Raw genomic sequence first — 12,663 nt, 5'->3', positions numbered from 1 at the left:
TTGCGCTGAGCTACACTTTTGGAGGACTTGCTTGCCACAAAGTTCAGCAGTATGCAGGGTGAAGTTAAAAGATACATACATTAATCTTCTGTGACCAATATTGTGCGCATATAGAGAAAATGGGGGTGCATTGGAAGGTGTAGTGGGCAATCTAGTAACATGATACAGAGAAGGGTCAAGGTTTTTTAATTTGATTTGATTTGATTTTTCTTTTCTTTAGTCTTCACAAATAGAGCTTGCTCCCAGACCTCTGCAGGTCCCTTCTTGGTTTGGAAAGGAGCAGATCAGCCAGCAGTGTGAAAGCTTTGGATTAGAAATTGCTTAGGAAAGTTGGATGTGCCCATAGACATGAGGAAGTTCTCCCAATTGCGCTGAAAGAGCTGATCATTGTGATTTGAGCCACTGTCAGTCAACTTTGAAAAATCATGGTGGTTAGAAGAGATCCCTTTTGATGCTATGATGTATCTTTTAAAAAAGGCAAGGAAGAAGGTTCCAGGAACTATAGGCAGTCAGCCTTGCCTCAGTCACATTGTTTGGCATCTTCATTGGTGATTTGGCTGATGATAGAAGGAGATTTGCATGTGACATGAGATTAAGGGGTGTGACTGGCACACCACATGGGAGAACATCAGTTCTGTGGGACCTAGATAAACTTGGGAACTGGGCCAGCGGAAACATCGTGAAGTTCATGAAGTGCAAAGATTTGCACCTGTGATGGAATAATCCAAGGCATGAGTCACTGCCCTGCCACAAAAGTCTGATGAGTTACAATGAACACCAGCTTGAACATAAGTCAGCAGTCTTCCCTGATGGCTTTAAAGGTGTTGGGCTACATTAGAAGGATGATGGATGGTGGATCTGGGGAAATTATTACCCCCCTTACTTAGTGCTGACAAGGCCACATGGAATATTGTGTCCAGCTTTGGCTCTCCCATTTCAAGAAGGGTGTTGAGAAACTGCAGCTGGTCCAGCAGACAGGTATAAAGGTGATTGGTGTCTAGAACTAGTATTCCATGAGGAGAGGGAGGTGGGTAAAGAGCAGGCTAAGGAGCAGTTACTGGTCTGCTGCAACTGAAGTGGCACTAAAGGAATGACAGAAATAGACTCTTCTCTGTACAGACAGACAATAAACAGATGGGGAGCAGACACAGGTCCTGGCTTGGGAGGTTCAGGTTGGAGTTGAGGAGAACCAGTTGCACTAAAACGTTGATGTAGCCATTGAAGAGGGTCCCATAAAAGCTACAGAATCTCCATCATTGTTGGATTTCAAGACTTCTGTAGGAAAAGCCATGGCTGACCCAGTATTGTGTGGGCAGTAGCCTCATTTCAAGTGGTGTTGTCTTTCCAAATTATTTCTGCAATTCCATGATTTAAAGAGTTGGTATGTGTTCATCAAAGTTTGTAAATAGGTAACTTCTAGGAACCTGTTACATGATACAAGGAAGGAAAAGGGCATTTAATAGTAGTTTCTGTCTACTTTATAATCAGTGATCCAGTAGTTCTCTCTACTTTATTAGCCCAGTATTCTTTTATTGCTTGTCTTTTTCTTTATGAACCCTTATGCATCATTGTTTTGTACTGGCAATAGTTGAATGATCTTAACTTTCTGTAACAAGTTGCTGCAGTACCGAAAACAGTTCACAGCAGTCCAGTGAGTTTCAGAATCCCTTATGAAGTTATGAAGTGGTCTCTGTCTAATGAACCAGTTAGATCTCATCTTTATTTTCAGAACTACAATTTCTTGTAGCATTTTGGAAAGGAAACCATTTTACTTACTTTGGGTTTTTTTACCTTAAGTGTAATCTTTATTATATTTTGACTAAAACTCTGGAGTCTGATTATTGTATATAAATTGTGTTGAGGTTCTTTTATTCATGCCAACATAACTCAAAGCTATCTGTAATGGAAATACACTGGAAATAAGACAACAGGAGTAAATTAAAGAAAACCAACCAAGTCTATGCTGCCCATCTAAGTATTTTCTCTCTTTGCCTTTTAACATAATATCATTTTACATGCATATATTTTATTTGCTTGTCTGTTATCTCTGTGCTTTTCTCTGTCTAGCATAAGGGAACATCTCTTTTTTTGTATTTCATCCTGCCACTTTTTTTCAACAGTTCTTGTCATATTTTTATCTGCCGGCACTCCATTAGTTTCCTCTAAATAATTGCTTAGGAGACAGTTAATTTTCCAAATAAATCAAAACACTGAGAACAGACCCACTGGATTTTATTCTTGTTATTTGCAAGTAAAGATTGGTTTAAAAAACACACAAATTTTAGAAGAATGTTTTAAAAGGTACCAGAAATTTATAAACTGAGGATCAATATAGAGTACTTTACTGAGCATTCATGTACTTAATTAGGGTTTTTATGGAGTGTTAGCAGTCAGAACACCTTCATATTGCTTGCTACTAGTATTAGGAACTGTTTTTTTTCCTGAAGAATGTTCATCCCATTTCCTGCATTTGTTTTTCAGCTTGCTTGGGAATACGGAATGCCATTTTTTGAGACTAGTGCTAAAGAAAACGTGAACATCGAGGATGCATTCTCAGTCTTGACTAAGGAAATCCTGGAAAAGGTAGGCTTCTTTTCCAAGGAGAAAGAAGATGGGAGATTTTTCTTGACAGATTGGGTAAACAAGGTTGTAACTACAGAATAGATTAAGCAAAGCACAGCTGATGCTGTTTTTGCATTCTGGAGTTAGTACTTTGGGGGGATCCTGTAACTGCAGGCATACAGAGGAGGAACATGGGGGAGAAGAATCATGGGAGAACAGAAAAATAAAAAGGTGAGCAGGTACAATACAGTTCAGAGAGAAAGTGAAAATTCAGGAAGACTGCATTTGTGGCTTTATTTCCCATACTCTCCTTTAAGGGTGAGGTTAAAAGCTCCCAAGTAGTTCCACTTCTGTGCCAGGAAGATTCCTTTTTCCTCTAGGTTTCTGCAGAGTGTGCACACAGTGAAGATGCCGCATGATGATGAAATCAGTGGAGCTTTTATGTTCAGCAATCAAATGTTTTATCCAAGGTTCATAGCTGTTTGTTTGGTTGATTTACACTAGTGCTTTTGAAGTCAGGGCCTAAAGATTTGAGTTAATTAGTGGTAGAATCAATATTGTATCTGTCAGAATCAGCATCTCTCTAACTTGAGTGTGTTGGCTTAAAGGCCCTTACTCCTCAAAGTTGCAATTCTTTTGTAGGACTGAATTATTGTTCATTAGCTCTGAAAATATTTTGCATTGCAATTTATTTTTAGGCAGCAGAATACTATTTTAGACTTTAATAGATGTTCTTCATGCAATGTATTATCACTGCCATTCATCACCAATATTAGTTGTACAAAATTAACCTTCCACTCCAAATACTCTTCAAATCATAATAAAGATAAATGAGCAAAATTACTGACAAAGTCACAAGTAGCAGTGTTTTGATTAAGTAGCCATAGGGGTTGGTCAGGGGATGGTGCTTCTAAATTGGGGTTTTGTCATACTACATATTAACACAAGTTGTAGTTGGTTATTTTGGGGGAGGAAAAAAAAAAAGGCAAAAAAAAATTTTGGTTACTTTGACATAAAAGTGAAGCTCAGCAACTGAACAGTCAAATATTGTTTAGAACAGGAGGATAATGGCAGACCCTTGAGTTACTGAGCTTGTTGGAAAAAAGTCTCAAGTAAAATAACTGATTTTGTTGTAAATGAAAAAGACCATGTCTACTGTAAATAGAGAATATATTGTTAGTATGAAACATGAAAACTACAAAACAATAGCTCTGATCATAACTGCTGCAAAGACAAATATGTGTGAAGTGAGCATTTCTGCAGAATGTGTTTGGATGATATCTAAGAGAATTCTCTGCACATGCAGAAATGATGTTTGGGTATTTTTCACATTAAGATTGCCTACACTTACTTTACGGTAAGTGAAACTTCAGTATTGCTACTCACCTTCATGAAAATTCATGGAGTTTGTAGTGTGGACGTGGCAAAAAAATTCAGGCCACGTTGAACATGTTACACTACTGCTTGGTTTTAATTAGAACTGCTTTGAGCAGTTGTATGCTCTGCATGTATGTGTGTTTGGAAAGTGTGCCCATGAGAATTTGTCATATTTGTCTGTAGTAACATTTCACCTTAGCTAAAAATATTTGGAATCCTGATGCGGCATAGTGTACCATTACTTTGGTGTATAATTTGCCATTTTTAGTAAAATGCATTTGTTGATTTAAACAAGAACCCCTTTAGCCCAATTGGTTTTACCACTGGCCTGATAAGAAAGAGTTTGCTAGGAAAAAAAAATTCTACTGTACAGTTTCATCATGGTTTTCAGGTTCGACAAAATAATTTGCCTGTTCACAAAACTGTGAAATCTGAATGTACTACTTGAATTTTAACTTCCTCTAACTGATGAAATTTTGGAGAATGGAAAATGCAGTAGCAAGTGTGACTAGTAGCTGTGAAAAATTACATGATAGATGCCAGTCTGAGATAATTTCAGTCATACATCCATTTGGTAGTGGTGAAATACGTATTTGCTGGTTGTAAAAAGGAGATACAGCTTTGCACAGTATTTTGGCCCAAGGCACTTATGCCTGGGGATATCAGGCCTCCCTGCCCTCTGCAATGGACCATCTGTCCCAGACTGATGAGATGCTTCAGTGGAAGCACATCATTGCTTTCCCAGTCCCACAGAAGAAAGAAAATCCCTAGGACAGTCTATTATGGCCACACTTTTGGGAAGTGCGTGAAGCCTACTCAGAGATAAGATAAATAAGCAGGGTAGGCTCGCAGGCAGTAGACCATTCTCAGATGCATTGCTGTAGACTGTATTAATCTGAGGAAATCTAGGACTTTTTATGTACATTCTTGCTTGCCATCTACTGTCGGCATGTCCTTAGTAACTTCATTTACACAAAGCACTCCTGTAGATGGGGAAGATTGATGTCCAGAGTTATAGAGCTCATACAGAAGTACTAAACTTCTTGACTCTTTCAAAATTTAGAAAAGGTGATGGTTCAGTGGTGGGTTGGGGAAAAAAACCATATTAAAAGTTTCATATTAAAGACATTTAAACAACACAAAACAAAAAAGCACAAGTGTTTCAGTGTATTGTCACTATTTTGTACTGCATTTTCCCATCTTTTTTGCAGTTTGTCTTGTAGTGGGCTTAAGGGGGAGAGAAGACTTCTATATCCCAGTGATCTGGATAACTAAAGTGCTGCTTGACCTTTTAGATACTTCTCATCTCAGCTATTCTATGGTGGGTCTTGGTCCTGCAGCTCTAATTTACATGGGCAGTCTCATGAAAACCATCAGATTTTTTTTGAGGGTTTTTTTTTGCTTACATTGGTAACAACTAAGGAGTCATGCCATATTTCTGAGAACTCACAATTTTCAAACCAATCAGTTAATAATAACTGAATGCAGAGGAGTTTTAACTTCCTCTGACTGATGAGTTTTTGGAGAAGGGCAATAATAACCAATTTGATGGTATTGAAAGGCTGCTGTGGAAATAAATGTTAATGACATAGATTATTCCAGGAGTTTGCTTAGGCATGTATAAATAACAGTATTTTATTTATTCACAAGTCTCATGAATCTCAGATATGCCTAAACCTGTTCATTAATAGATGACAGCTGTTCTTTGACAATGCTTCTGGTTGCCAGTGAACTATTTGAACTTGTGAGTCAGTCCTCTAAAAACAACCAAAACCAAAAAAATACCACCCAGAATGCAGTTAGCATTTGCCCTTTTGTGTTCTTTGGTTTCGTGCCTGGCAAGCAGTAGTGTTCTCAAGTAGGTTTTCAAAAAAATATTACAAGCCTTTGTATATGTCCTTTTGGGTGTGATTGTTGGTATTTTTCTAAACTAGGATCGGGAGAGAGCTCCATTAAAAAAACAAAAAGAAGAATGGAGTTGTCACCTTTTTCTGAAAACTGCAATAAAACTAACCAAAACTTATATTCTGCCTACCTCCCAAGAGTGATTGACTACTAAGACTATTTTAATCATATTAAATAAACACGTATCTCCTGAGTAGAGAGCAGTGAAAATCCATTTAAGACCTTGCCCTGTGCTGTTGAGAGTAACATTTAATGTTTAACAGCTGGATGTCATTTGAGATGAACATTCAGAAGTAGCAGGCCTCAATTTTGCCCTTCCTTCATTTCTTTACACTTCTTTCCTATGGCAACAAGATTGTTGTGATTATACTGTGTTTTCTATTCCTTTGCTCTTAAAGTTCCTTTGGAACTTCTTAGCTGATTTTAAACAAATTTGACAGATCAAACTAAAAGATAATTAAGTTCCTGAGTAGTTCCTTGAAAATAAGGTGAGAGGCAAAGTACTCTGCAGAAGGAAAGTCTCCAGCATTAGTTCATAGAATATTAGAGACCACTATACAGAGAGACTGAAAAATGATTCAACCAGCTACTCCAGCTGGAACTTGCATCACAGATATCAAATTTAATTCACTTCAAGACCTAAATCCATAGGAAATCAGATTTCATTATTGCTGAGGTTCATGGAATTGTTAGTTTGTCTAAAAGATCCCTGTGTCTCCAGCAGTGCATACTCGGTGTTTCTTTATTACCCTTAGTCATGCATGGAGCCCCAGGCTTTATTTGCCCTTTATTTATCTTGTACTGACCACAGAATAATAATTCCTTCGAGAGGTTTTTCATAATGCTTGTACTGCTGTACTTTTTATCCATTTTAGATTTTTATCTCCTTAACTTTCTTAGTAACATTAGGTATATTCAACATTGCACATGTGGGAACAGAGGTACAGAGATTAAAGCAAAGAGGATAAATGGTACCAACCCACTTAGTGCTGGTGCAATGTAAGGCAAAATTTAACTACGCTATCTTATTTAATTTTTTTAAAGTCTGTTCTGGACATTGAATGAGCCAGATATTTTTCTGGAAACAGTAGCATATAATTAGGCCATGTAAATCAAAACTTAATCACATCATCTGTGTATAGGGGATGAGACTCATCTTAGCATGCAATCTTAGCCAGCTAAAATTTGCATGACTGGTCTGGTTGTCTGGAATCATCTCTATTCAATGGAAAGAGATGAGTCTTTAGGATAAAATTGTGTTTTGGAGGTGCCTTTCTCCCTCCATTGATTATGGAGGCCTCCATATATCAGCCTGTATGGTTTCATATGATTCAAATTAAATAAATTAAACTCCAGGAACAGAAAAAAAGAAAGTTACAGACTTGGCTTACTTCTGGCATTTGCCTCTGTGGGATATTGACTTTGAAGATATATTGCTCTCTTAAACAGAGTTTTTATCATGCAACTATATTAAATATCACCTAGATGATCTGTAGGGTTGAGAAACCTCGCAGGAGATCCACACCTGTTTTCTCAAGTTTGTGAATAACTAATTGCAGGACAACATTGTTACAGTCTCAACGGTAGTAACAGGAGAGGGAGATAGAGCCCCAGGTTTGCCAGTGGGTTAGATGTTTCAGACATGGTGGAATAGCAGGCTTTGGGAGCAAGACCTTCATCAGCATTCCTTGAAGAATGTAGTCAGCAGTTAGATCCTGCTGTGCCAGACCTCATATCCTCCTGTCCTGCTCCTGTACCTGTTCCCACAGTGATTGATTGCCTTCCCTGCTAATATATCCCTAGCCCTTGCTTAGTACTGCTTGTGCCATGTCCAGCCTATTGTGATTGTGAGACTACTCTCTTGTATTTTGAACAGGTAATTTGAATTCCCGAATATAGGGGAAATACATAAAAAGTGTCGGGACTATTAATAACTGAGCTCTCTCTAATGGCAGGTCAGGCACTGAAGTCACATGGGACTTAATTTCATGAAGTTCTCTGCCAGTCTTTGTCAACTATCACCATTAAATATAAACAAAATTATTGCAGTAATTAAGTAGGATCATTTTTTAATAAGAGTAAAAATCCTCAAATTTAAAGAAGTTATAAATAATAGTAACCTCAATTCCAGTCTCTTCTGTTTTTTTCCAAAGCTTCTAATTTTTCAGCAAGCACTCTAGGTCTGACTTTGACTGGGAACATGATATGGATAAAGTAAAATCCTGTCACTCTTTCAAACCCACAGTGAGCCCCATCTTCAAAATAACTTAACCAGTATCAAAATACCAAAAACTGGTGCTAGAGAAGGTGGATCCACCATTAACCTGAGTAGGTTTTCAGCAAGGAATGTGCAGCTGAGATTAATGAAGATTTATATATTTACTCCATTAGAAAGCTTTCAGAGAGGTTGTTGGGGTTTTTTCATTACTTTTTCCTTTGTATTCTACCCTAGTTTTCTTGCCTTGATTTAAAAAAAAAAAAAAAAGGTGACTGAGCCATCTCATCACAATTCCTGTGTCTAGGTATCTATTGCATGCCAGTGATACAAATTCTGCTTAGAAGTGGGCAGGAGAGACAGCCAGAAGGGGAGTTTTAAGCAGGAAGTTTAAAACTGGCTTGCAGAGATGCCTGCCAGTTAGGTGAGACATGTCTGCTGCACTATTTAACAGGAAAAACTAGTATTTAATAGTAGGAAATTTCAACATCTTACTGAAATCACTGCAGGGTACAGAGGCATCTGTGTCCGTGGCGGTATTTTCAAAACCTCACTTTGCCCAAGATACTGAAGTGGAAACTCCAGCTTCTTGGTACCATTTTGGTTCTTCTCACCTTTTCAGTTTTTGGCTGTTTGTTGGCTGACTTGTGGAGCAGTGAGTTCCAAGCAGCTGAGCTGAAATGTGAGCTGGAAGTGTTGGTGTTCATGGAGCCCTGGAGGAGGAATGCTGCCCGCCTTGTTCTCACAGGTGGGAGATTTGCATACCTCCCTGCTGTAATTTCGGGAGAGGGGGTGCCCCACCTCTCCCAAGGCTTGGCTGAGGCTGAGCACTAAGTGGGATTGCCCAAATCTGATCGTGGCTTCAATGCTTTATGCAGGACTTGACGTATCTCTTTAGATTATGAACGTGCACTTTTTAAATATGTGTGCAGCACATTTGCTTAAATGGATCCCAGACCCTTATTTGCTTCACAAAGGCCCTATATGGAACAGTCTTGCAAACTGAAGTGATTAATAGTCCTCAACTTTTAAATTAATTTTAAAATGACTGTTCTTTATTTGTGGAGTGGTGGTTCTTGTCTGTCTGTCCTGGCTAGTTTGTAGATGAACTAACAAATAATGATTTTAGAGATTGTAAGAACTGTTTCATTATCAAATATGTTTCATCATTCTTAATCACTTAACAGTAGTGAGGATCCTTGCCAAGGATATATGAAGAGCTTACTTACCATCTAAAAGTACTATTGAGTAGTAAAATGCTAAGGATGCAAATTAGTATCCTTAGTGTTTAAGGAAATGTAAGTTTCTCCCCTTTGACTGGAAGTTTGGTCTTGAAGTACAATCTGCAACATCTTCAAATTACCTGCTGTTTCCTCTAAGTAAGTGAAACTTGAATTTTGAAACTTACACATAGAAAGTCACAGGGTAATTCAAATGGGGATTTTTCTAGAGCTCTTTTACTACCTAAACTGATTGTTTTCTCCAGAAAAAGCATGGGTGAAACAAAACCTATTTAGTTGATGTTCACAACAATCAATGCTCAGTGTTATTTCTTGGTCTCAATTGAGTGAAATTAAATTTCTTACTGTACCATTGTCTTCCAAAGCTTTTATTTTCCCCTCAGAATCTTATCTCTAAACCAGAGTGGTATCTTATTTTTTGAGATGACAAGGTTATGTTTGTGTAATTTTGAATCTGCCTTGCTCCCTTTTTTAAAAAGATTTTCATAAAAAATTATTTTACAAAAATGTACTGTCTATGCTTGCAGACTACCAAATACTGTCTCTGCCTAGCAGAAATCATAATAGCCACACCTGTGTAAAAAGTTAAAACTAATCAGAAGCTATAAAGCTGCATGTTGGTATTTCTAGGAATTCTCAAGGGTAATAAAAATGCTATGCCTTTTGGTCCTTCCCACTCAAAAAATAAATTTTAAAAAAGCCAAAAAAACCCAAAACAGACAAACAACCCCAAGTAAAAGTGCACCTGCTGTATTTCTTCCTTATGTGGAGAATTCATTATGACAAGAAATTTCTAAAATCAGTAAGCAACAGTCTTCAGATATTCTAGTCAGACCATATTTGCTAATAATTTTGCTGATGACAGCTTCAGCATCCATCCTGGGGATTAGACACCACAATACATTTCCTGCCCTCTGCTCCTTCCTCTATCCATCACTTTTGATCCCTTCCCAGATGTTTAATGTTCTCCCCCCAGCACTATGCACTGTGGAAGCCTCCCTGGGTCCCTGCAGCCTCAGGGAGGAATGAGCTCAGCCACTCTTTGTGGGGACAGCTCTGGCACAGCGAGGCCAACACTCTGGAAGAGCTGGAACTATGGCTACAGAAGGAAAAAGGAACCCAATTCCATGCATCTTCTCCAGAATTTTAAGAAGTTATGAATATTCTTAGCCAAAGAGGCATAAAGCTTATTTGTAGCATGGGGGAGACTTTATATTTTACCCTGATTCTGATGCAGCTGAGTAATTTTCGGTGAAGCTTTCTGGATGTAGTCAATGTTCAACTACCCTGTGACTTTCTATGTGTAAGTTTTCAATTCTGAATCATGATTAGTACTGTACTACATTATGCCCTTTTTTCCCTTCTTCCTTTCTTTTTCTCCTGTGCTTTGGATTTCATTCATTCAGCTTAGATTGTTGGAAGCTTTCTTTATTGTCAGACATGGTTGTTTATGGCTGTTGGGTTTGGGTTGAGAGAGGAATGTGGTGAATCCAGAGGTTGTACTTATTTCTCTGTGACACGGGCAGCAGAGTGGCAGGTAGAAAAGTTGGGGCTTTCATTTTCCTGGGCATGTGACAATATCCTGTGTGTCTTTGTGCCCTAGTTCAGGGTTCAGTGTTCATAGTTTCAGAGAACAAGATTGCAACATGTTCTGCATTGCACAACTGGGTTTGATTGTTTCTCTGGTCAACATTAATTATCTAGTTCAGTTCATTGCTGAAAGGAAGAGTCCTGGTTTTGATGATTTTCATTTTTGTTACAATCTGCTTTTGCAATCAGTACATAAATGTTTTACAAGGGTGGAGTGCTATTTTGATAGTTTATCATGATAAAGACTGAGCTGTTTCCATTTGGGGGTATTCCTGGTTATTAAATAGAGGCAAGAAAACAGAATTTTAGTGAATTTCACAAAACAAGTTAACATTCTTTATAATAGTTAATAGCCTGTGCATTTTCTTTAGTGAGTACTAATATTCTGTATTACCTGTTCCTTCCAACTGGACTTTTCCAACCCATGCTCAATACTTCAAAGATAATGGTACTTAACTGAAAATTAGCTAAAATTTGTAGTCAACAGAAGAACCTGTACTTATAGAACAGTTCATGTGAGTAAAGGTTTACAGGATTGGCACGTATGGTTTGTAGTGACTCCTCAAAAGACATTTTCTGTTCCCTTCAGATTTAGGAGAGGTGTTTGAGGCAGCTAAAGAATGTAAAGATGCCAAATGGGACTTGCGTAGGCATCAGTTTCCATCTAATTTATTAGAAAACTTGAATAATTTAATTAAATATTCAAAGGAAAAACATATCCAGTGACTGCAACAAATATTTTACATTAAAGTATGTGAAAAAGCAAACTTTTCGACTGTTATGTTCTAGTTATCTTAATGAAGTGTTTGCTTTTGTTTGTTTTTCAGAAATCCGGTGTATTACATGACTTAGACGTTGTATCTCTAAATGAAAGTAAGAAGAGAACCTGCTGTGCATTCTAAAATACTGTTTCTTATTCAGTTTTCTCTTCAGGAAATATCAAGTGTTACAAAGGAACATATAAGATTTTAAAAGTGAGCCTGTAATCCAAAAATACAGTGTTTAAGCATTACACAGACATTGTCACCAAATTTTTTTATATGTTTATATTATATTTTCATGTTTTTAATGTGAAGATAAAACAGCTATCTGATTTAGGAATTATTGGGTGATTCACAGGGTGACAGTGCTTGAATGTAAATGTTTGCAGAAATGAAGTCTAAGTGTACTAATTTTCTGTTATTAAAAAAACACCCTTCACTTTTTTGTGTGTTATTTATACCAGATTTGCAATACAATGAACATTGACATCATCACACAAGCAACCTTCTGATATATGAAATCATATAACATCTCTTTCAGTACCTGATATTTACTGCAATCCCTTAAGACAAGTCTCAGAGAATTTTTGGCTTGGTTTCTTTTATACTAATTTCAGACACATACATGATACTTTAATACCCTTGAATAGGGACTCTGCAAAGGTGATGTCTGAAAGAAAGGGATATACCATATAAAGATTGGTGTCATAGAATGGTTTGGGTTGGAAGAGAGCTTGAAGATCATCTAGTTCCAGCCTCCCTGATATGGACAGGGACACCTTCCACTAGAGTATGTTGCTGGACCTTCCTAAGAATTCTGAAAGCATAGAATAACAGAATACATCCAGCATCAAGTAATAATAATAATGTTTCTGTTATTTAAATTTCATAATTCCTTAAAATAATTTACGTGTTAGCAGCACACCTGCATTTTCAAATGTTCTTTTTGTCACAAATGATCACAATGAAAGGCTTTCTTTGATATTGTGTTTATTGTATTTATGTTGTTTTC

At 37.4% G+C, this 12,663-nt stretch overlaps 1 protein-coding gene across 2 annotated transcripts in view; it reads left to right on the top strand.

Annotated features, from left to right (window-relative positions):
• The window catches only part of LOC136554544 (ras-related protein Rab-10-like), a 32,445-nt gene extending 20,355 nt beyond the window's left edge, over positions 1–12,090 (top strand). For both annotated transcript variants that reach the window (XM_066546585.1, XM_066546576.1), the window contains 2 exons: positions 2,482–2,583; positions 11,718–12,090. In XM_066546585.1, the coding sequence (XP_066402682.1) occupies positions 2,482–2,583; positions 11,718–11,792 (177 nt within the window). In that variant the 3' untranslated portion in view covers positions 11,793–12,090. The remainder of the gene's footprint in view (positions 1–2,481; positions 2,584–11,717) is intronic.
• The last annotated feature ends 573 nt before the right edge of the window (positions 12,091–12,663 follow it).

The sequence above is a fragment of the Molothrus aeneus genome, chromosome 1, assembly GCF_037042795.1.
Source record: "Molothrus aeneus isolate 106 chromosome 1, BPBGC_Maene_1.0, whole genome shotgun sequence".
Classification (NCBI taxonomy): Eukaryota; Metazoa; Chordata; class Aves; order Passeriformes; family Icteridae; genus Molothrus; species Molothrus aeneus.
This window is presented reverse-complemented; position numbering and strand designations above follow the sequence as displayed.